Here is a 26,506-nt window from a genome sequence, read left to right as displayed (position 1 = left end):
CAGCAACATCTTCATTTGTTTTAATTTAATATCCATTTGTTTTAATATTCTAAAATCCATGGGCAAATTTCAGACAACATACATGTTTACTTGGAAATAAAAAATGGAGTTTGCACTTAAAAATTGTGAAATTCTGTACAAAGTATTTCCTAAATTCTTGAATGTTGTTATAACAAAACTGTGTTGTACAAGGAATACCTGTACTTTGATTTAATTGCCAAAAAGCTGGGGATATGTAAAAGAACTCCATCAAAAGATGAATTTAGCACCACTAAAAGTAGGAGACAGCCTGGTAGGTGAATTTCTATATGCCTGTTGAATTTTCCATTTCATTGTAAAACTATTGGACATATTTTTTATTACTTTATTGTACGTTTTACTGTCTATCTCTATATTAATCTGCTGAATAAGAAATTATCTACAGTGGCAGAATAATTTGTTTGCCATCGACCAGAAATATTTCCATAATTATAAGAATATGATAAAGGAAAAGGCATGTAAAGAGATGAAAATCTTGAAATTTTTTCATGATGAATTATCATCATCTTATTAATTCAATAGGCAGTTTCTACAATAATTTCTACAATAATTTCTACAATAGATGTTTTAAAGCAGTGTTTTTCAACCTGTGGGTTGCAACCCTCAGGGAGTCGCAAAGCCTTACATGAGGGGTCGCGGGTAAAAGAAAAAAACAAGTGTTTGTAGGTCCTACACTACAATAAAAAAAAATTACAATCTCAGTAAGAAGGCTGTGCCTGTTTATTTTACAGTACAATTGGCTTTTTAATCAATACTTAGGTCTCAACAGAAAGGAACTTAAATACGTTGTTTTAATATGGCTCTGGAAGGTTGCCAGAATTTTTTAACTTGTAAAGGGGTCGCTTATTCAAGAAGGTTGAAAAACACTGTTTTAAAGCATTACTACTAGTAAAAATTTAGATTATTTGTTTGTTTTTTTTCAAATATTCTTTCTTTAAATTATTTTTATACTATATCTGATCGTGTAATATTAATGATTTATTATTCTTTTTGTACCAGGATTTTTATTCAAAAGATTGTCTTAGATATGTTAATAAATAAATAATTAATATTACCTGTCTCTTTATTTGCAAACATTTCTGAAGAATTAAAAGAGACCCTTTTGTTGTCACATAATCTTCTGATTCTACACATAAATCAGTATTCTGCAACTGAATCTAAAATTTTAAAATTATTTTACACTTTAATTAAAAGTATTTAAAACACATACTGAAGAGTTTGATTTCTAATAAGCTGATATTAATTTACCTGATACACAGCCTTAACTTTAGGCATAATTCTCCTATAAGATGCTTGAACTTGTTTATTTTGTTTTGAAAGTTCCCACTTCTTTAATTTAGATTTCTCTGATTTTGGTAAAGGAGGTGGTAAATCGGGATAAATATTTTTCATATACCAGTCGAAATTTCTACAATTTAATTTTTTCCGAAGCTTCATCCTTTCAGAAATATCTCCATATTCTCTATTCATTGCATCTGGTCTTGTTTGAAAGTAATATTTCTAGTTTTAAAATTTTTATTTTATATTAAAACATATGATTTTAATTTTTGTTAACATCAATTAAAGCTTAAGTTTACTTTATACTCATCCATCCAAACGTGAGCAACACGTAATGAATTACGCATCATGGTGTCTTCACCGGTAGGAGAACCGTAAGGCCTTCTTCTACGGAAGACATGTCCAACACGCGAACAAGGAACAATTTCTAATCTTCCACCACACATCCAAATCTAAATATAGATAAAAAATAACATTTTCTGTTTCAATAAAATAAGATAATAAATAATTCACTTACCCTAAAGGAAATTTCGAGATTTTCACCTCCCCAAATGTCCATTCCTTCGTCATATTCTCCTAAATTATGGAAATATTTCCTATCTATAGCAAACAATCCTCCTGCCATTGTAGGCGATCTAAGTATATCATGAAATTCTATAATTAATTTAAAATTTTACAATGCTTGAGAATTTAAGACGATTGCTTACTTGATAGGTTTAATAAAATCAATATCCATTTTAAGCAGACTCGAAGGTACAGAGTCCCATTTAAAATGAAGACCCCAATTAAAGCCACCGCGAACAATTGGAGAACCACTATATTGAAAAGTATCTGCATTAATGATGTCAATAACAGGGCAGACAACTGTAGTTCTATTTGTTTTAATACGTTCCAGAAGAGGTTCGATCCAGCCGACATTCACTTCACAATGACTGTCTAGGAATAACAAAGTCTGAAATACAAGTATTCAGAACAGAAGCTCAAAGATTTGTTACATTTCCAAATCTATAAGCAAATAAATACAACTTATTTTCATTTTTAAACTCAAACAATATCATACTGCTAAAGTCGTTGCCCATATATCTGTGAGGTACCAGATGAGAGATGAATCTCTCACTAAATTTTACTTAGAAGCTTTCCACTTCAGAAAGTAATTTTGTTAGATAATCAAATGCAAAGGGAAAAGTAATAGATGTAAGTGCAGACTACTTGAGTTCACACGTCGAACCGGGAAACAAACTTTGGCTCGGATGCTTGTAAATAGGATGAAATTACAATGAACTCAAAATACTATAAAATATTTCAATCAATAAATAATTATTGCAAGACTTCTTATAAAAATTTTTCACGAGTGAAAAAACAAAACATATAGAAATACAAGCAAAAATTCCAAGGTTTGTTTAAACATCCCATTGTCCGAGATTGAGATGAGGTGTCAGGTTAATATCAAGATTTGACCTTTCCCATGCCCGATTGGGTCTCATTCTATCTGGAGACAAAGAAGGGACCAATCAGAGAGGAATAAGCGGGATTAGGGACCAATTAAATTGTTCAGACTGTGGTTAAAATTTATATAAACCCACATCTCAAGTTCATAGTGTTCTTCTCCAACCATTCTTCTCATACTGCACTTCTCCGGCCATTCTTCAAGAAAACCGTGCTTCTCCAACCTTTCGTTTCAAAAACTGCTCTTCCTAATCTGTGTATCGTCGATGCTTCAAGAACTAAATGACCTCTTACATCTACCTTGTCGACAACTCCACCCCGGAGTTGACATTGTAAACACAAAGGAGTTGTTGACACATAAAGGAGTTACAAACTATTGCTCTAGATCACAAAGAACATCTTTGTGGGACAAATACTGAAGAATTAACTTAACAATGTAAGCAATAATTCTTTTATAACAATAAATAGAAAAATTTGTAAAGATTTGTGCACATCTTTATACAGCTCTTTACTAATAATTTTACTAATGTTATATTAAAAACTATAAGTTTTAAAAGTTATTTTCCTTTTGAAACTACTATGCTAAATATTTAAAATCTGAATTACCTCTCCAGTGGCATGACGAGCTCCAAACATGCGAGCACGAATCAATCCAGCTCTCTCTGGAGTGCGCAGTACACTAACTTTAGTCAATGAGTTATTTTTAATGAACGTTGTCAAATTCTTTAGTTCACCTATACACATTTTCAGTAAAAAAAAAAAACTATCAGCAATACAAATCCTGCATAATACCACAAGTTTTGGTTTCAAAAATAATCTCTGGTGATATTCCTATCACCAGAGATAACTGTTTCTACATTGTCAGAATAAACATTAAAAATCAAAAACTTTTCAAACTAACTTTTCTATTGAATACTGGTATTAAAACTATTTTTTAAATAAATTATATCTTCTTTCTAGTTAAAAAAAACAATAACAAATACAGTTCAAGAAATACATAATTTTAATATTCTGAATGTTTTCAACAAATTAACCAAGAGATTCATAAATAATTACAGTGTTATTGTAATGAATCTCTTTAAAAAAAATTAACTGTCTTCTGATAGAATAGCTTTTCTAGAGCATTTTCCCAAAATATAAATGCAAAAGGTTACAATAACATTATTGCATTTATAGCATATAACACTATTAGTTTAACATTTAACCTGTTAAATGTAATAAAATTGAAACCACAATTTAAAAAAATAGCAAAAAATATTTTTTTTAACTCTTAATATTAGCAATTTAGTTATGATAACTTACTAATGAATAATTTACTTGTAAAAGCATATTTTCTATGAAAGATACTTATTTTCATTTTCTATATTTATTCATTTTTTAAACAGTTACTATATATCTGTTCAATATATCTGGTTTTTCACTCAATTATATTTCATTAATCCTATTCTGTATCTAAAAATACATATTGGTGAAGTGATGTGATGAAATGTGAATTGACTTTGTAGTAATTTCTTTGATATTTTAACAAACAGCATTATAAAAAAAAGAAATTTTTAAAAATATTCTAAATGCATGTTTTCATATAAATTTTTAAAAATTGAATGTTCTATATTGTGAGAGTCGAATTTAGGGAATAAATGGTTAAACAAATTTTTGTTGAGGGAGGAAAAGTGTAAAGAAATAAATTTCAAACCGATATAAAAAACGAACATAAAAATCTTTTCCCACGAACTTAGTTCCTTGTCAAGTATGATACATCGAATGTGTCACCCGAAATCTCGAAAAAGACTATTGGTCAAGGATGAAAAAAACAATTTTAATAAGGCAGTGGAAAAAACTCAACGAGACCCCCTTTATAAAAAGGAGGGGTCGATACGTAAGAGTCAGTCTCTGGAAATTGGTGCACTGTGCAATTTACGTGAACGGATTAGCTGCTACCCGGAACTCATCTAATCGCCGCTGTTCGGAAGGACTACGCCCAACAACGTTGGAAAGAACTTTGTGCAACTGGGAAAAGCGTTTCAACGTTCGAAAGAACTTTGTGAAGTCACTAATCGACGATTCAAACCCAAGACTAATCGACGATTCAAACCAAGGTATTTATCCTCGCACGAAATTCATGTGAGCCCTCTCTCTCAGGAATAAGGGTAACCGGGCAAAAATAGATATGTTCATTGAACCGATTGTATATAGTATGCACAATAAACGGGCATTATGTATAGATTATGTAGAGTGTACTCCATCTGATTCTCTCGTTACGCCTCCATCCCGGAACTAAAAGTCCACAAACGCGACCGTTCGCGTAACAAAATAAACGGCCAATAACTTTTTTCTGTGTCCGTTAAGGGACACAGTGGTGTCATCCTGACAGGGCGCCAAAGAGGTGCCGACCCTGCGGTCACACTATCTTAATTTTTTATATAAAGTAATGTAATAAATAATGCGTAAACATTATAACTACAAAATGCTGTGTGTGTAACAACTTTCATTTAAAAATACAGTAATAAATAAATATAATCAATCATAAATTAATTTAATTTTGTAGCTGTAACGTAGATTGTATTTCTAGCATCTTACTGATATACACCAATACGTAGATATATTGAATGAAGTTAAGATCATTAGAAAGATTAATGATTTACACTTGGCTAAATATAGAAAAGACTTGCAAATATTTAAGCGAGGACAGGAAAGTAAACATGAAAAATGTAAATTCCATGTCTAATAAATAGAAATATTAAATTAATAATAACTGATTGGATAATTACGGTTAATAATTATGTATGTAATTATAATTAATGGTAATTAAAATTTATGATAATGTTAAAAATTGAATTAACCTGCAACTGAGTGTAATTTATTATGTTTATATAAATATTCATTTATATAACTTATCTTATTTTTATATGTATGTTTGATTGTTTAAAATTTTATAAACTTATGTCACATGTGCATATGCAGTAATTAGAATGCTTTTTTTTGAATTTATCATTCAATAAATGCTTGATGAAAATCACCTATGACTGAAAACATTGAATTTGTTTTAACAATAAATTACTTTGTTGGTGAATACAGGTTATAACTTCTTAGAAACTATTGCTGTTATTACTTGATTTTTATAACAGGATTATCAAAATTACTATCAAGAATAAAGATAAATTTTAACTGTCAGATTACTTCAGGCAATAAGAATGCTAAATTTAATTAATTTAATGTCAAAATTTAGTTTAAGATATATATAGTGATGCCACCATTGTAGTAAACATAAATTATTAGAAATCAATTTTGACTTTAATTAAAGAAATTGAAAATCAATTTATGATTATCGTCTATTTAATTAATTAAATAAAATTCTAGAAAAAATTAATCTAGAGTAGATTCAAATATATAGCTATTCTAGTTGAATTTCTAGACACACATTAATTACTACGTCTGGAAATGATAAATTCAGACTTTCTACACAACCATACTAACTAGGAGTGTGTTCGTAAAGTCGAATGAGTTAAATGCATTACTAACGAATCGGTCAAAAAGTAGTAGTCTCGCTCAGTGCGCATGCTCTGTGGTGATGACATTTCGAACAAAACTCTAACAAAGTTCACAAAGGAAAGAGTTAGTTTACTTCATTAAGAAAATGGCACCCAATGATACTGATGTTTCTGAATCTACTTGAGTGTTTAAATTGTGAATTAAAAGGTAAAATGATAGAAATAACTGTCCACCCAAAGCAATCTAAGAAAAATATTTCAGATAAGGCTGCACTAGCAACATTCATATCTTTGATTTTAGAAACAGCCATTTAGTTATAAACAAGTTGGTCGAAAAGTCTAAAGAAATAAGAATAACGATGACATCATTCTCGTTTAACTGTACCATAGGATAGGGGACCAGATTTTTTTAAACAAATCCAGAGGAACATTTGTCAATCGCCACTTCGTTGGGCTACAAATTGAAAAAATTGTTTGACCTAGAAATTCCCACTATTGTCCATCCATCTCTGTCTGTCTGTTCTTCCTTAATCATGAAAACAAAGTTAGATAGATGAAAATTGAGACCAGATATTAAAAGCTTATAGGTAGGAGGTCCCAATTAACTATATACAAACTTTTTATTTAAATAGAAAATTTTCCCTTGAAAAGGAGTTAAATAGATGACTGGTACAACTCTATTGCTAACAGGAAAAGTATGTTGTACAGGGGCAAGACACTACTAAAAATTGAAAACACTGTGACAAAAAATTGAAGCCCTGCATTGTGACAATGTCACAATAAATAATTGCTCATTTTTTGTTTTAAAATTTGACTCCTTTTTTGGTATTTGCTCAAAAAATTGGTTACTTCATTTAAAATATTACCTGGAAACACCGAAGATATTGGACATATCCTCTGGTGAAAAAACTGTGACAGTGACAATATTACAGTAACCACAAAGAAGAGGACAAATGGAGATACAAGACTCCATCTGGGGAATAAAACTGGGAACACTTCTTTGCTGTTGATAGGTGATGAAAAACAGGGATTGTCCGTGCAAATCGGGGATGGATGGTCACCCTAACTATGGACATCCATATTCTCTATAGAATGATCAGGATGGCAATAAATTCTTATCATATACTTTTAAGATTTTGATCTTAATTATTAATTAAAATTAGGTTAAATACAGTGTGATCCAAAAGTCAGTAAACATTTTTAAAAAATTCAGCAAATTTTTGACATATGGCAACAAGATTAGCATGGAAATGCATAAAGTCAGAGGGTTTTTCCAGAAAGGTTTAAAAATTAGTTCCAATTATGTCCACCGGGTACAACTTTAACCCATAAGAACACAAAGAAATGCACCATTCCAAATGTTCAATGTGAAGGCCTTCATTGTCAAACACAGTCAGAAGACAAGTAATGTCATTATGGAAAGCATTTCTGAAGACACCTGTATGTTACTATTTGTGGTAAAGTGCCACCTGGTAAACATAACAAACTAATTTTGATATCTTTCTGGGAAAAAACCCATGACTCTATGCATTTTTATAATAATCTTGTTGCCATACATCAAATATTCACTGAAATATTGATTTTTTAAAACGTTTACTGACTTTTGGATCATCCCAAAGAAATTTAGATTTACATTTGATAATCACAATTTGATTTATATCATACACATCACAAATAATCAAAAGTGATTACAGATTATGTAAGGAAAGTTTTGATATTATGTAGGATATTTTTGTAAAACTTGAGTATTAATATATACACTTCCATTTAAAAATACAGTAATAAATAAATATAATCAATCACAAGTTAATTCAATTTTGTACATATATTTAAACGTGATATAACTAATAAATAAAAGATTAGTTTAATGCCTTTCACATAGAATATGCCTCTCCAATGTTAGTACAGTTTGTTTTCTGATCTCGCTTAAATATTCCTAAAACTTCCACGTTTAGTCAGATAGGAAGGACTAATTTTCTTAATGATCTTAGCTTCGTGGTATAACATTGCCACTCTTGCTGTATGGCGAATTTTGAATGCTGTAACATAGATTGTTTTTCTTGCATCGTACTGATATACATCAATATGTAGCAATGTGGAATTAAGTTAAGATCATTAGAAAGATTAATGATTTACACTTGGCTAAATATAGAAAAGACTTGCAAATATTTAAGTGAGGACAGGAAAGTAAACATGAAAAATGTAAATTCCATGTCTAATAAATAGAAATATTAAATTAATAATAACTGATTGGATAATTACAGTTAATAATTATGTATGTAATTATAATTAATGGTAATTAAAATTTATGATAATGTTAAAAATTGAATTAACCTGCAACTGAGTGTAATTTATTATGTATATATAAATATTCATTTATATAACTTATCTTATTTTTATATGTATGTTTGATTGTTTAAAATTTTATAAACTTATGTCACATGTGCATATGCAGTAATTAGAATGCTTTTTTTTGAATTTATCATTCAATAAATGCTTGATGAAAATCACCTATGACTGAAAACATTGAATTTGTTTTAACAATAAATTACTTTGTTGGTGAATACAGGTTATAACTTCTTAGAAACTATTGCTGTTATTACTTGATTTTTATAACAGGATTATCAAAATTACTATCAAGAATAAAGATAAATTTTAACTGTCAGATTACTTCAGGCAATAAGAATGCTAAATTTAATTAATTTAATGTCAAAATTTAGTTTAAGATATATATAGTGATGCCACCATTGTAGTAAACATAAATTATTAGAAATCAATTTTGACTTTAATTAAAGAAATTGAAAATCAATTTATGATTATCGTCTNAAAAAATTTAACAAAATAATACATTTTATTTTATTTTTCAACATCTTTCATTATTAAATTCCATTTCCTTGCCTGTTTTGAATTACACATCTCCATGGTAATGTGCTGACCAGAAACGGGTGAATTAACACCCAGGCACAGTCCAGCTGCTGCATTGTAAATTAATATATCCTCCTGATAAAATATAAGTGACATACACATAGTTAATATTTGAAAGAATGATGTTAATATAAAATTTTTAAATAATATACAATAAGTCTCTTACTTTATTTGAAATCTTCCACTCTTGTGATCCTCCCGTTTCATGACATTTTGCCAGACGAGGATATTTCTCTCTTGCATCGAGACACAATAATTCTGCTAGCCTCAGATCACGCTTCTTTGTTTCATACCAAAGCTATTTTAGGAAGACAAGAAACTTTCATTGCAAATTTCAATAATAGAGAAATATTTTGCTACTGTTCCAATTTCTTTTTCTTATTTTTCTATATTATAATAGCCTTATAACTTTAATATAATATGTTATTGATGTATGTCAGAAATATTCCTGCAAATTTATCAGAATTTATTATAAAGCAGATATAAAACAGTTGAGTATTCTACAACTCAGTTGTTTCTATGAGTTTGTAATGTGAAATTTTTATAGCTTAAAACGATAAAAATAAAACTGTAATGTTTATTCACGGCACATTGTCAAGGTTTTCAAAAGTGAATGTACCAAGAGAAAAAGTTGAAAGAAGTTGCAGTGTGTCTCAAAGAACTTTCGGACACAAGCAGCTACTCCAAAATTGCAAGTGAGTCTGTCTCGTTACATAATGAAATATTGCCATCCAAGTTTATGATTTCAATTATTGTACGGTATAATTTGTTAGTAAGGATCAACTTAAAAATCATGCTATGGCAAAGGATAAACATCAATCTGTACTCTATTATCAGTCATTCCAAACACACACACTCTCTTTGCTAGCAGAGTACAGAAAAACAGACTGGTCTTTGCAAAAATCACAGCAAATAAAAATACTGATGAGCTAAAGATTCTAAAAAAGTTTAAGCAACTTTGCCACAGGAAGAAAACCAACTTTGTTGAGTATGAAATATTAACCATATAACTTCCAATGCAGAAGACATTTTAGTAACAGACTTTTATATGGTGATCATTTGCAAAGTACTAATACAAAGTTTGCAGAGTTAAAAAGGTATGAAGCAAAGTTTGGCTTCCTTTACAATCTAAAATCTTTGAAGAATAAATCTGATGAAGAACTCCTACATTTATGTTACCACCTTCAAGAAGTATTTATTATGAAACTGATTTATCCAAACTGTAAAAATGTAATTATAATGATTGCTTACTTCTCCAGCAGAGTTGTATGTGTTACAAATAACTTAATTTTCTCATTTATGTTTCTGGATAAAAGTCTGCACGTGCATTATACTTTCCTGTTAAAAATATCACTACATATAAGAATTTTCAAAGCGTTTTTTAAAAAAAATGTTTAAAATTTCGAGACTCAAAACTTCAATGAAGTTCATACAAGAGAACAACCTGAAGCAGGCTTTTCAAAAAGCCAAGCATTTGTAATGCATATAACTGTCTGCTGGAAAAGTAAGCAAGCTGTGTTTATAATTATTGAACTTACTATGCTTTTACAGTTAAATTGTGCAGGTATCCATTGTATAACACAGTAGTTACGTTCTGAAAAAGTGTAGTGTTATGCAAATCTGTGCCACACAAAACAAAAGACTAGTGCAAAATGTAGGGTTAGGTTCCAAAAGTTAACATATACTATTCTTTGTACTAAGAGAAATATGTTTATTAAAGCAATCAATAATTAACTAACAATCACATTTAAAAGTACCATATTACACGTTAATATTAATTTTAGTTGAACAAAGACAACTTTTTACAAACTATCGTCATCTTCTGAGCTTTCTTGTTGATCTTGATCAGAAATATCAGCAACATCTTCATTTGTTTTAATTTAATATCCATTTGTTTTAATATTCTAAAATCCATGGGCAAATTTCAGACAACATACATGTTTACTTGGAAATAAAAAATGGAGTTTGCACTTAAAAATTGTGAAATTCTGTACAAAGTATTTCCTAAATTCTTGAATGTTGTTATAACAAAACTGTGTTGTACAAGGAATACCTGTACTTTGATTTAATTGCCAAAAAGCTGGGGATATGTAAAAGAACTCCATCAAAAGATGAATTTAGCACCACTAAAAGTAGGAGACAGCCTGGTAGGTGAATTTCTATATGCCTGTTGAATTTTCCATTTCATTGTAAAACTATTGGACATATTTTTTATTACTTTATTGTACGTTTTACTGTCTATCTCTATATTAATCTGCTGAATAAGAAATTATCTACAGTGGCAGAATAATTTGTTTGCCATCGACCAGAAATATTTCCATAATTATAAGAATATGATAAAGGAAAAGGCATGTAAAGAGATGAAAATCTTGAAATTTTTTCATGATGAATTATCATCATCTTATTAATTCAATAGGCAGTTTCTACAATAATTTCTACAATAATTTCTACAATAGATGTTTTAAAGCAGTGTTTTTCAACCTGTGGGTTGCAACCCTCAGGGAGTCGCAAAGCCTTACATGAGGGGTCGCGGGTAAAAGAAAAAAACAAGTGTTTGTAGGTCCTACACTACAATAAAAAAAACTTACAATCTCAGTAAGAAGGCTGTGCCTGTTTATTTTACAGTACAATTGGCTTTTTAATCAATACTTAGGTCTCAACAGAAAGGAACTTAAATACGTTGTTTTAATATGGCTCTGGAAGGTTGCCAGAATTTTTTAACTTGTAAAGGGGTCGCTTATTCAAGAAGGTTGAAAAACACTGTTTTAAAGCATTACTACTAGTAAAAATTTAGATTATTTGTTTGTTTTTTTTCAAATATTCTTTCTTTAAATTATTTTTATACTATATCTGATCGTGTAATATTAATGATTTATTATTCTTTTTGTACCAGGATTTTTATTCAAAAGATTGTCTTAGATATGTTAATAAATAAATAATTAATATTACCTGTCTCTTTATTTGCAAACATTTCTGAAGAATTAAAAGAGACCCTTTTGTTGTCACATAATCTTCTGATTCTACACATAAATCAGTATTCTGCAACTGAATCTAAAATTTTAAAATTATTTTACACTTTAATTAAAAGTATTTAAAACACATACTGAAGAGTTTGATTTCTAATAAGCTGATATTAATTTACCTGATACACAGCCTTAACTTTAGGCATAATTCTCCTATAAGATGCTTGAACTTGTTTATTTTGTTTTGAAAGTTCCCACTTCTTTAATTTAGATTTCTCTGATTTTGGTAAAGGAGGTGGTAAATCGGGATAAATATTTTTCATATACCAGTCGAAATTTCNACGTAACAATGGAATTGTTAAGAGAAAGCGACGTGCAAGATGCAGATGCAGTTTTTTTCGTTTTTGCGGGAAATCGAACATATTTTTAGACCCATCTAAAAATTCTCTAATTAGTCTGGAAACAAGGGGACCCAATTCTTGCATTCTGTGAAAATGGGTAAGGTTTACTGTAATGTAATAATCTTTACCTTAGTTATCGTTACTTTTGCCCGAGCAACGCCGGGCCCACCTGCTAGTAATTAATAAAATAAGAATGATATTTTGATCATTAAACTTCAGAGCATACATGACGTGATTTACTCTAGTTTCAAACCATAATTTACAGGCCATTGACAGATTGTACAATTTGTTATATTAAATATTTTCAGTATTCGTTTAACTGGTTTGTTTACTAGTGCATTTTTAGGTAAATTTACATTAAGTCTGACATTACTCAAGATGTGACACATGGCCTCCCATTATTTCTCCATTCCCAGCTTATAATCTCGCTAAACACCAACCGAATGCCGAAAATCTATCGGGCTAGTTTAGATTTTCAGCATTCGGTTGGTGTTTAGCGAGATTATAAGCTGGGAATGGAGAAATAATGGGAGGCCATGTGTCACATCTTGAGTAATGTCAGACTTAATGTAAATTTACCTAAAAATGCACTAGTAAACAAACCAGTTAAACGAATACTGAAAATATTTAATATAACAAATTGTACAATCTGTCAATGGCCTGTAAATTATGGTTTGAAACTAGAGTAAATCACGTCATGTATGCTCTGAAGTTTAAACACCAACCGAATGCCAAAAATCTATCAGGCTAGTTTAGATTTTCGGCATTCGATTGGTGTTTAGCTATATTATATATCGGGTTTAGCGATGTTTGCTTATAATCTCCAAAATTTAATAGCATCATCAATGCCATATACAAAAATAACTGTATTAAATTTAAAAATTTTAGGATCATTCAGTCCTAATATCTAATGCAAAATAGATACTGAAACACATACATACACACACAATTTTTCAAAGTGTTTTTTGAAATTTTTGGATTTCTGGAGTGTCAAAATGTCAAGAAATGCAAAAAACTGGGGAGATCAAAATCTGACCAACCACCATACTTTCCCAATGTCATATTCTATAATAGCTGGGAAAGTAATAAACTGCTTTAATGAAAATGAAGCAATCATAACACTTCTATGACCTTGTAAAAATTTTAAAATTAGAATTTAAAAATAAAGACAAGCTGTGTAAATATTAAAAAATTGACTTTCCTTTTCAGGTTATTAAGTCATTTTAATAAATATCCAAGTGTTTTGAAGTTTTTCACTTGACAAAAGACATCTTTATCTGCGTCCCACACGACCGGATCACGCTCGTCAAATTCAAGTACCAATTATATATTCTTTCCCTACTCAATGTACAAATTGTGTTCTAACATTCACTAAAATATTGATAATTTCTAAGTTATTAAAATGAAGTACTTCAAGAGTACTTTATTTCCACTGACTATGAAAGTTCATAGGAGTATTGAAACTGCTTCATTTGCATTAAAGCAGTCAACTACTTATCTTTACTTTTTAGGAAATGGATTATTACCTTTTCACAATTTTTAATTATTCTATTGGCATTTATACTTTATAAATTATAGTTGTACAGTATAATTTTTTAATATTTTACCAAAGTTTCAAAGCTAATTCGATAATTATGTCTTATTCAATTACATTTGATGTATATATTTTTAATTTTAATGACAGAATATAAAATATAACTTAAATACACACACACTTATATTATATATATCATATTCAATTATCTATAAACAACTTGAAAGAATAAACTAAAACTAAAATACAAATAAATAACTTATAAAGACAAAATCTGTATCGATTACTATTAAATATTCATCATAAAAGAAGCAACTCATTCTAATATTTGCTTTCCTAATAATTTTTATTTTTACAAATATTTCAAGCTATGCCGCAAGGTAAATGGTGGCTACCCCCTATTTAACAGACCCATAAAATTTAAAACAAAATAATTAACTGAAAACGAACAAGTCGTAAATATACTAATTAAAATAAAACTTTTAGTCAACAGTGTTATACAATATTTTTTTACAGTACAATTTATATTTATAAAGGCCAAGTTATGGTAAGTTTTAACTGTTTTAAAACGGAATTCTTGAAAATGTGGCATTCCATTTTAAAATGATAGAAAATTCTAAGTTGACCCAAGGTACACTTGTAAATTATGTTGAAAATGCTCATCAAATAAACAATCCTTTGCTGGAAAAGTGCTCTGGTTGTTACAATTAGGCATTGAAAGAGATTTTTCCGTAACATAGTTCTTTCTCTGAACGCCTTCCTGTTGGTCTAATTTTTGCCATTCTGCTTTCTGCAATGGCAAAAGTTTAAAGTTTTCAACTTCGTATTCTGTCGACTTCGACGGCAAAAGTGATGTCATTTTGCCTTTCCATCGTCCATTGCTGCACAAGTGAGCACCAAGCTTAAAACAAAATTACAATAGCCAATAAAAGTTTGTAATGCAGAGATAAAGTTTACTAAACTGCACGATTATGGTAGAACAAATATATAGAGTGACAAATCACACATAAATTCAAACTTGAGGTTGTATTTATTTTATATAGAGTGAATGAAACAAATAAAATAATGTCTAATTGGGTAGCATTTAGGTTTCAAAGCATGGAAATTCAATTGCAAATATTAATTAGTATTCACTGTACTGAATATTCTATCTCATAAAGGGAGAAAAAATTGAAGGATAAAGTAACACACCTCATTCAAATTCTCATATAGGCCGTGTTTCTTTATGCAGCGCTCGAGAAGCGCTTTACAGCGAACACTCTGTAAACCGTTTCTAAATGCAGCGCTGCAATGTAGCAAACTGTTTGACCTAGAAATTCCCACTATTGTCCATCCATCTCTGTCTGTCTGTTCTTCCTTAATCTTGAAAACAAAGTTAGATAGATGAAAATTGAGACCAGATATTAAAAGCTTATAGGTAGGAGGTCCCAATTAACTATATACAAACTTTTTATTTAAATAGAAAATTTTCCCTTGAAAAGGAGTTAAATAGATGACTGGTACAACTCTATTGCTAACAGGAAAAGTATGTTGTACAGGGGCAAGACACTACTAAAAATTGAAAACACTGTGACAAAAAATTGAAGCCCTGCATTGTGACAATGTCACAATAAATAATTGCTCATTTTTTGTTTTAAAATTTGACTCCTTTTTTGGTATTTGCTCAAAAAATTGGTTACTTCATTTAAAATATTACCTGGAAACACCGAAGATATTGGACATATCCTCTGGTGGAAAAACTGTGACAGTGACAATATTACAGTAACCACAAAGAAGAGGACAAATGGAGATACAAGACTCCATCTGGGGAATAAAACTGGGAACACTTCTTTGCTGTTGATAGGTGATGAAAAACAGGGATTGTCCGTGCAAATCGGGGATGGATGGTCACCCTAACTATGNTCAATAATAGAGAAATATTTTGCTACTGTTCCAATTTCTTTTTCTTATTTTTCTATATTATAATGGCCTTATAACTTTAATATAATATGTTATTGATGTATGTCAGAAATATTCCTGCAAATTTATCAGAATTTATTATAAAGCAGATATAAAACAGTTGAGTATTCTACAACTCAGTTGTTTCTATGAGTTTGTAATGTGAAATTTTTATAGCTTAAAACGATAAAAATAAAACTGTAATGTTTATTCACGGCACATTGTCAAGGTTTTCAAAAGTGAATGTACCAAGAGAAAAAGTTGAAAGAAGTTGCAGTGTGTCTCAAAGAACTTTCGGACACAAGCAGCTACTCCAAAATTGCAAGTGAGTCTGTCTCGTTACATAATGAAATATTGCCATCCAAGTTTATGATTTCAATTATTGTACGGTATAATTTGTTAGTAAGGATCAACTTAAAAATCATGCTATGGCAAAGGATAAACATCAATCTGTACTCTATTATCAGTCATTCCAAACACACACACTCTCTTTGCTAGCAGAGTACAGAAAAACAGACTGGTCTTTGCAAAAATCACAGCAAATAAAAATACTGATGAGCTAAAGATTCTAAAAAAGTTTAAGCAACTTTGCCACAGGAAGAAAACCAACTTTGTTGAGTATGAAATATTAACCATATAACTTCCAATGCAGAAGACATTTTAGTAACAGACTTTTATATGGTGATCATTTGCAAAGTACTAATACAAAGTTTGCAGAGTTAAAAAGGTATGAAGCAAAGTTTGGCTTCCTTTACAATCTAAAATCTTTGAAGAATAAATCTGATGAAGAACTCCTACATTTATGTTACCACCTTCAAGAAGTATTTATTATGAAACTGATTTATCCAAACTGTAAAAATGTAATTATAATGATTGCTTACTTCTCCAGCAGAGTTGTATGTGTTACAAATAACTTAATTTTCTCATTTATGTTTCTGGATAAAAGTCTGCACGTGCATTATACTTTCCTGTTAAAAATATCACTACATATAAGAATTTTCAAAGCGTTTTTTAAAAAAAATGTTTAAAATTTCGAGACTCAAAACTTCAATGAAGTTCATACAAGAGAACAACCTGAAGCAGGCTTTTCAAAAAGCCAAGCATTTGTAATGCATATAACTGTCTGCTGGAAAAGTAAGCAAGCTGTGTTTATAATTATTGAACTTACTATGCTTTTACAGTTAAATTGTGCAGGTATCCATTGTAAAACACAGTAGTTACGTTCTGAAAAAGTGTAGTGTTATGCAAATCTGTGCCACACAAAACAAAAGACTAGTGCAAAATGTAGGGTTAGGTTCCAAAAGTTAACATATACTATTCTTTGTACTAAGAGAAATATGTTTATTAAAGCAATCAATAATTAACTAACAATCACATTTAAAAGTACCATATTACACGTTAATATTAATTTTAGTTGAACAAAGACAACTTTTTACAAACTATCGTCATCTTCTGAGCTTTCTTGTTGATCTTGATCAGAAATATCAGCAACATCTTCATTTGTTTTAATTTAATATCCATTTGTTTTAATATTCTAAAATCCATGGGCAAATTTCAGACAACATACATGTTTACTTGGAAATAAAAAATGGAGTTTGCACTTAAAAATTGTGAAATTCTGTACAAAGTATTTCCTAAATTCTTGAATGTTGTTATAACAAAACTGTGTTGTACAAGGAATACCTGTACTTTGATTTAATTGCCAAAAAGCTGGGGATATGTAAAAGAACTCCATCAAAAGATGAATTTAGCACCACTAAAAGTAGGAGACAGCCTGGTAGGTGAATTTCTATATGCCTGTTGAATTTTCCATTTCATTGTAAAACTATTGGACATATTTTTTATTACTTTATTGTACGTTTTACTGTCTATCTCTATATTAATCTGCTGAATAAGAAATTATCTACAGTGGCAGAATAATTTGTTTGCTGTAGACCAGAAATATTTCCATAATTATAAGAATATGATAAAGGAAAAGGCATGTGAAGAGATGAAAATCTTGAAATTTTTTCATGATGAATTATCATCATCTTATTAATTCAATAGGCAGTTTCTACAATAATTTCTACAATAATTTCTACAATAGATGTTTTAAAGCAGTGTTTTTCAACCTGTGGGTTGCAACCCTCAGGGAGTCGCAAAGCCTTACATGAGGGGTCGCGGGTAAAAGAAAAAAACAAGTGTTTGTAGGTCCTACACTACAATAAAAAAAAATTACAATCTCAGTAAGAAGGCTGTGCCTGTTTATTTTACAGTACAATTGGCTTTTTAATCAATACTTAGGTCTCAACAGAAAGGAACTTAAATACGTTGTTTTAATATGGCTCTGGAAGGTTGCCAGAATTTTTTAACTTGTAAAGGGGTCGCTTATTCAAGAAGGTTGAAAAACACTGTTTTAAAGCATTACTACTAGTAAAAATTTAGATTATTTGTTTGTTTTTTTTCAAATATTCTTTCTTTAAATTATTTTTATACTATATCTGATCGTGTAATATTAATGATTTATTATTCTTTTTGTACCAGGATTTTTATTCAAAAGATTGTCTTAGATATGTTAATAAATAAATAATTAATATTACCTGTCTCTTTATTTGCAAACATTTCTGAAGAATTAAAAGAGACCCTTTTGTTGTCACATAATCTTCTGATTCTACACATAAATCAGTATTCTGCAACTGAATCTAAAATTTTAAAATTATTTTACACTTTAATTAAAAGTATTTAAAACACATACTGAAGAGTTTGATTTCTAATAAGCTGATATTAATTTACCTGATACACAGCCTTAACTTTAGGCATAATTCTCCTATAAGATGCTTGAACTTGTTTATTTTGTTTTGAAAGTTCCCACTTCTTTAATTTAGATTTCTCTGATTTTGGTAAAGGAGGTGGTAAATCGGGATAAATATTTTTCATATACCAGTCGAAATTTCTACAATTTAATTTTTTCCGAAGCTTCATCCTTTCAGAAATATCTCCATATTCTCTATTCATTGCATCTGGTCTTGTTTGAAAGTAATATTTCTAGTTTTAAAATTTTTATTTTATATTAAAACATATGATTTTAATTTTTGTTAACATCAATTAAAGCTTAAGTTTACTTTATACTCATCCATCCAAACGTGAGCAACACGTAATGAATTACGCATCATGGTGTCTTCACCGGTAGGAGAACCGTAAGGCCTTCTTCTACGGAAGACATGTCCAACACGCGAACAAGGAACAATTTCTAATCTTCCACCACACATCCAAATCTAAATATAGATAAAAAATAACATTTTCTGTTTCAATAAAATAAGATAATAAATAATTCACTTACCCTAAAGGAAATTTCGAGATTTTCACCTCCCCAAATGTCCATTCCTTCGTCATATTCTCCTAAATTATGGAAATATTTCCTATCTATAGCAAACAATCCTCCTGCCATTGTAGGCGATCTAAGTATATCATGAAATTCTATAATTAATTTAAAATTTTACAATGCTTGAGAATTTAAGACGATTGCTTACTTGATAGGTTTAATGAAATCTATATCCATTTTAAGCAGACTCGAAGGTACAGAGTCCCATTTAAAATGAAGACCCCAATTAAAGCCACCGCGAACAATTGGAGAACCACTATATTGTAAAGTATCTGCATTAATGATGTCAATAACAGGGCAGACAACTGTAGTTCTATTTGTTTTAATACGTTCCAGAAGAGGTTCGATCCAGCCGACATTCACTTCACAATGACTGTCTAGGAATAACAAAGTCTGAAATACAAGTATTCAGAACAGAAGCTCAAAGATTTGTTACATTTCCAAATCTATAAGCAAATAAATACAACTTATTTTCATTTTTAAACTCAAACAATATCATACTGCTAAAGTCGTTGCCCATATATCTGTGAGGTACCAGATGAGAGATGAATCTCTCACTAAATTTTACTTAGAAGCTTTCCACTTCAGAAAGTAATTTTGTTAGATAATCAAATGCAAAGGGAAAAANTATGATAAATACTATAATATCCATTAAAATATTAATATACCTAAGCACAAAGCTTATTAATTTTCCTAATATTAAAAATACTTTTTTTAATTAATTAAATTTTGTTATATAAAGTATCTTAAAATATGTCAAAAATTTTAAATTAAGCAGAGAAAAAAAATGGAGAAATGACAATAAGGAAATGTCAATATCCTAGTATATGATACTAATCAGAAACATCCTTTATCTGATGAGAGCATTCTCAAAAGCTCATTGCCAATTAATTATACTTATAAAATTATTTACAAATCAAACTTGCAGCTTTCTCTCACCATTATTTCTGAATTTATTAGAATTTAATCAATTTAGACAGTTAAATAACCTACTTAGTTTGAATATTGTAAAGTTAACCATGTATTTTGTCATTACTTCTTTAAATCAATTAGATAAATGAATACAAGCAAGCACTTATTATAATTAATATTATATGAAGGTTTAACTACATTAACTTCTAAATATAAATATAATTTTTATGGACGTTAAATAATAAATGGTTTTTAGTAGGTCCGCTGCTCATTTAAACTCAATGGTTTGTGCAATATCCGCTATNTGACAGTGACAATATTACAGTAACCACAAAGAAGAGGACAAATGGAGATACAAGACTCCATCTGGGGAATAAAACTGGGAACACTTCTTTGCTGTTGATAGGTGATGAAAAACAGGGATTGTCCGTGCAAATCGGGGATGGATGGTCACCCTAACTATGGACATCCATATTCTCTATAGAATGATCAGGATGGCAATAAATTCTTATCATATACTTTTAAGATTTTGATCTTAATTATTAATTAAAATTAGGTTAAATACAGTGTGATCCAAAAGTCAGTAAACATTTTTAAAAAATTCAGCAAATTTTTGACATATGGCAACAAGATTAGCATGGAAATGCATAAAGTCAGAGGGTTTTTCCAGAAAGGTTTAAAAATTAGTTCCAATTATGTCCACCGGGTACAACTTTAACCCATAAGAACACAAAGAAATGCACCATTCCAAATGTTCAATGTGAAGGCCTTCATTGTCAAACACAGTCAGAAGACAAGTAATGTCATTATGGAAAGCATTTCTGAAGACACCTGTATGTTACTATTTGTGGTAAAGTGCCACCTGGTAAACATAACAAACTAATTTTGACATCTTTCTGGGAAAAAACCCATGACTCTATGCATTTTTATAATAATCTTGTTGCCATACATCAAATATTCACTGAAATATTGATTTTTTAAAACGTTTACTGACTTTTGGATCATCCCAAAGAAATTTAGATTTACATTTGATAATCACAATTTGATTTATATCATACACATCACAAATAATCAAAAGTGATTACAGATTATGTAAGGAAAGTTTTGATATTATGTAGGATATTTTTGTAAAACTTGAGTATTAATATATACATGTTAAATTATTAAAAATATATATATATTTGTAAATATCCATTACCATTATCACTGTAATCATCCACTAATATAATTTCATGTATGAGATACGACGGAGTATGATCAAAAATGGAGTAAACAGTTCGTAATAATGTAGACCATGCTTCATTATAAAAGCAGATCACAATACTAGCTTTTGGTAGATCTTTAGAATAAACTTGGCTTTTACACCTGTCAACATATTTTATATTAATAAATACAAGAAAACTTAGTTTTTTTTTAAGCTTTTAATATACTCACAAAGAATTCCTAGTATCAGGCAAGTGCCTGTGATAGCCAAGTCGATTACTAATTAGAAGATTGAAAGCATGACGTTTGTAACCTTCATCTTTAACTTTCTGATCGATAGGATTTCTTATTTCTCCGAACCTTTCTAAGTCACTATCATTGAAGAATAAATGCTTCATCACATCGTTATTGCTGATACCATACTGTTCAAGCTGCTTATTATCCTCAACTTCATTACTATTAATAAGATTAATTTCTTTAGGTGGGAAGCGATGCAGCAGATTGTCTGAAAGTTTCTTTCCAGCTACAGTTTTGTAAGGTATTTCATCATTAGCTTGATGAGCAGCATTCAGTCTCGGCCTGAGTTTCCAGCGCACAGTTTTTTCGGGAGAGGTATAATAATGATTGGAATTACTCAGCAGATTGAAATACAGATAGAGAATCACAGACCACGTAATGGAAGTGACAACAATCCCAAGGAAGAAGGATTTATATCGCATAGACCAAGGCATAATAAATATTTTGAAAAAATTGAGCACAAAACAAAAAACGCTACCCTGAGTTGAGAAACATTTAAATACTGATTTGTTATTACATTTTACTTTGCTGTCATTTTTCTCTCGAGCAGTTTTCTTGATACAAAAACTGTTTTCTGAAATATAAAAAAAAATAGACTAATTAATTTATCTGGTATACAATAATCTTTATAAACTATATAAATAAGAACAATAGAGCTGGATTAACTCAATTTGGTTAATTAATTACATAATGACATGTAATTTAGACTAGACAGATGATTATGCCAGTAGCTTGTATTAAATTTAATAATAAGGAAATTAATTGCCCCGTATAATTATAACTCATAAATCAATTGGTACAGAAGCAAAGATCGGAGATTCAGGTAGCCTAATTGACAACACAACTGCACAGGATAAGCAGGAACTGTGGGTTCAAGTCCTGTTCCGGATCAATCTTTTCTTCTAGAATAGTCTAAATTTATTAATTTCTCTAATTATTAGTTGGACCTTTATTCAATATTAAATTATTAATATCAATGCAAATACTTGGCATCATATCTACTTGTAAACTGTTTATTTCTATGGCTTACTTCAGGCAGGCAAAATATCAAAGCAAAGAGGCAATTTCATTCCAAATTGGAACATCCTCAGCTTAAAAATCCATTCACATTCCTTTATTGGATTTTTAAGCTGAGAATGTTCCAGTTCAGAATAAAATTGTTTCTTCATCTTAATACTTTGGTTACCTGAAGTAAGCAATAAAAAAATGTTTATTTAAGGACCTTTAGTCCAAATTATATAATGTGAATGTAATTAATTACAAAATTCTAGCCCAACAGTTAAATCCAGCTCTATCATTTGATTATTAATATAATTTGGCTTGTCTTCTGTATATATTTATAACAAACAACATCTATTCATATTTGAAAAAATATTCTTCATGTTATGGAAACCACTCGACTCTTCAATAGACAAGAGAAGAACTGCAAAATCATTTACTTGTTATCTCAGGTGTTTTGCAGTTTTGCCAATATTGTAGTCTTGTATTACCTTTCAAAGTAGAACATGCATTCATTTCCACATTACAAAAGCAAGCAAGAAATACAATATTGTTCCAGAGGAAGAATAAATATTCTTTTTATTCATAAATTTTTAAAGATGAAATATTAATAATTTGAAAATATTTCTTTTAATGACAGAAGAAAACCTGTATTAACCAGTTTGTTTCTTATAAAAGTAAATATTAGTGATGTAACAAATATTCGGTTACTATTCGGTATTCGGCCTATTTTTCACTATTCGGCCGAATACCAAATATCTAATCACTATTCGGCCGAATACCGAATACCTAAAAACAGAGTAANTTCAGAACAGAAGCTCAAAGATTTGTTACATTTCCAAATCTATAAGCAAATAAATACAACTTATTTTCATTTTTAAACTCAAACAATATCATACTGCTAAAGTCGTTGCCCATATATCTGTGAGGTACCAGATGAGAGATGAATCTCTCACTAAATTTTACTTAGAAGCTTTCCACTTCAGAAAGTAATTTTGTTAGATAATCAAATGCAAAGGGAAAAATAATAGATGTAAGTGCAGACTACTTGAGTTCACACGTCGAACCGGGAAAACAAACTTTGGCTCGGATGCTTGTAAATAGGATGAAATTACAATGAACCCAAAATACTATAAAATATTTCAATCAATAAATAATTATAGCAAGACTTCTTATAAAAATTTTTCACGAGTGAAAAAACAAAACATATAGAAATACAAGCAAAAGTTCCAAGGTTTGTTTAAACATCCCATTGTCCGAGATTGAGATGAGGTGTCAGGTTAATATCAAGATTTGACCTTTCCCATGCCCGATTGGGTCTCATTCTATCTGGAGACAAAGAAGGGACCAATCAGAGAGGAATAAGCAGGATTAGGGACCAATTAAATTGTTCAGACTGTGGTTAAAATTTATATAAACCCACATCTCAAGTTCATAGTGTTCTTCTCCAACCATTCTTCTCATACTGCACTTCTCCGGCCATTCTTCAAGAAAACTGTGCTTCTCCAACCTTTCGTTTCAAAAACTGCTCTTCCTAATCTGTGTATCGTCGATGCTTCAAGAACTAAATGACCTCTTACATCTACCTTGTCGACAACTCCACCCCGGAGTTGACATTGTAAACACAAAGGAGTTGTTGACACATAAAGGAGTTACAAACTATTGCTCTAGATCACAAAGAACATCTTTGTGGGACAAATACTGAAGAATTAACTTAACAATGTAAGCAATAATTCTTTTATAACAATAAATAGAAAAATTTGTAAAGATTTGTGCACATCTTTATACAGCTCTTTACTAATAATTTTACTAATGTTATATTAAAAACTATAAGTTTTAAAAGTTATTTTCCTTTTGAAACTACTATGCTAAATATTTAAAATCTGAATTACCTCTCCAGTGGCATGACGAGCTCCAAACATGCGTGCACGAATCAATCCAGCTCTCTCTGGAGTGCGCAGTACTCTAACTTTAGTCAATGAGTTATTTTTAATGAACGTTGTCAAATTCTTTAGTTCACCTATACACATTTTCAGTAAAAAAAAAAAAACTATCATCAATACAAATCCTGCATAATACCACAAGTTTTGGTTTCAAAAATAATCTCTGGTGATATTCCTATCACCAGAGATAACTGTTTCTACATTGTCAGAATAAACATTAAAAATCAAAAACTTTTCAAACTAACTTTTCTATTGAATACTGGTATTAAAACTATTTTTTAAATAAATTATATCTTCTTTCTAGTTAAAAAAAAAACAATAACAAATACAGTTCAAGAAATACATAATTTTAATATTCTGAATGTTTTCAACAAATTAACCAAGAGATTCATAAATAATTACAGTGTTATTGTAATGAATCTCTTTAAAAAAAAATTAACTGTCTTCTGATAGAATAGTTTTTCTAGAGCATTTTCCCAAAATATAAATGCAAAAGGTTACAATAACATTATTGCATTTATAGCATATAACACTATTAGTTTAACATTTAACCTGTTAAATGTAATAAAATTGAAACCACAATTTAAAAAAATAGCAAAAAATATTTTTTTTAACTCTTAATATTAGCAATTTAGTTATGATAACTTACTAATGAATAATTTACTTGTAAAAGCATATTTTCTATGAAAGATACTTATTTTCATTTTCTATATTTATTCATTTTTTAAACAGTTACTATATATCTGTTCAATATATCTGGTTTTTCACTCAATTATATTTCATTAATCCTATTCTGTATCTAAAAATACATATTGGTGAAGTGATGTGATGAAATGTGAATTGACTTTGTAGTAATTTCTTTGATATTTTAACAAACAGCATTATAAAAAAAAGAAATTTTTAAAAATATTCTAAATGCATGTTTTCATATAAATTTTTAAAAATTGAATGTTCTATATTGTGAGAGTCGAATTTAGGGAATAAATGGTTAAACAAATTTTTGTTGAGGGAGGAAAAGTGTAAAGAAATAAATTTCAAACCGATATAAAAAACGAACATAAAAATCTTTTCCCACGAACTTAGTTCCTTGTCAAGTATGATACATCGAATGTGTCACCCGAAATCTCGAAAAAGACTATTGGTCAAGGATGAAAAAAACAATTTTAATAAGGCAGTGGAAAAAACTCAACGAGACCCCCTTTATAAAAAGGAGGGGTCGATACGTAAGAGTCAGTCTCTGGAAATTGGTGCACTGTGCAATTTACGTGAACGGATTAGCTGCTACCCGGAACTCATCTAATCGCCGCTGTTCGGAAGGACTACGCCCAACAACGTTGGAAAGAACTTTGTGCAACTGGGAAAAGCGTTTCAACGTTCGAAAGAACTTTGTGAAGTCACTAATCGACGATTCAAACCCAAGACTAATCGACGATTCAAACCAAGGTATTTATCCTCGCACGAAATTCATGTGAGCCCTCTCTCTCAGGAATAAGGGTAACCGGGCAAAAATAGATATGTTCATTGAACCGATTGTATATAGTATGCACAATAAACGGGCATTATGTATAGATTATGTAGAGTGTACTCCATCTGATTCTCTCGTTACGCCTCCATCCCGGAACTAAAAGTCCACAAACGCGACCGTTCGCGTAACAAAATAAACGGCCAATAACTTTTTTCTGTGTCCGTTAAGGGACACAGTGGTGTCATCCTGACAGGGCGCCAAAGAGGTGCCGACCCTGCGGTCACACGATCACTTTTCTTAGAAATATCATTGCA

General features: G+C 29.9%; 1 protein-coding gene across 6 annotated transcripts in view; it reads right to left on the bottom strand.

The window, feature by feature from the left end:
• Positions 1-26,506, bottom strand: part of LOC111636279 (polypeptide N-acetylgalactosaminyltransferase 11-like) — a 59,416-nt gene that overhangs the window by 18,328 nt on the left and 14,582 nt on the right. For 3 of the 6 annotated variants that reach the window (XM_023381489.1, XM_023381486.1, XM_023381485.1), the window contains exons 2-9: positions 21,720-22,359; positions 21,484-21,650; positions 3,370-3,497; positions 2,025-2,269; positions 1,835-1,952; positions 1,617-1,769; positions 1,288-1,539; positions 1,095-1,196 (exon numbers count right to left, since the gene is read on the bottom strand). In XM_023381489.1, the coding sequence (XP_023237257.1) occupies positions 1,095-1,196; positions 1,288-1,539; positions 1,617-1,769; positions 1,835-1,952; positions 2,025-2,269; positions 3,370-3,497; positions 21,484-21,650; positions 21,720-22,219 (1,665 nt within the window). In that variant the 5' untranslated portion in view covers positions 22,220-22,359. Of the gene's footprint in view, positions 1-1,094; positions 1,197-1,287; positions 1,540-1,616; positions 1,770-1,834; positions 1,953-2,024; positions 2,270-3,369; positions 3,498-9,093; positions 9,252-9,342; positions 9,475-12,125; positions 12,228-12,318; positions 12,477-18,509; positions 18,694-18,784; positions 19,037-19,113; positions 19,267-19,331; positions 19,450-19,521; positions 19,751-21,483; positions 21,651-21,719; positions 22,360-26,506 lie in introns of those variants that run through there. The other 3 variants (XM_023381488.1, XM_023381487.1, XM_023381490.1) reach the window with 3 other exon arrangements.

The sequence above is a fragment of the Centruroides sculpturatus genome, unplaced genomic scaffold, assembly GCF_000671375.1.
Source record: "Centruroides sculpturatus isolate CEXI.00-Female unplaced genomic scaffold, Cexi_2.0 scaffold984, whole genome shotgun sequence".
In the NCBI taxonomy this organism is placed as follows: Eukaryota; Metazoa; Arthropoda; class Arachnida; order Scorpiones; family Buthidae; genus Centruroides; species Centruroides sculpturatus.
This window is presented reverse-complemented; position numbering and strand designations above follow the sequence as displayed.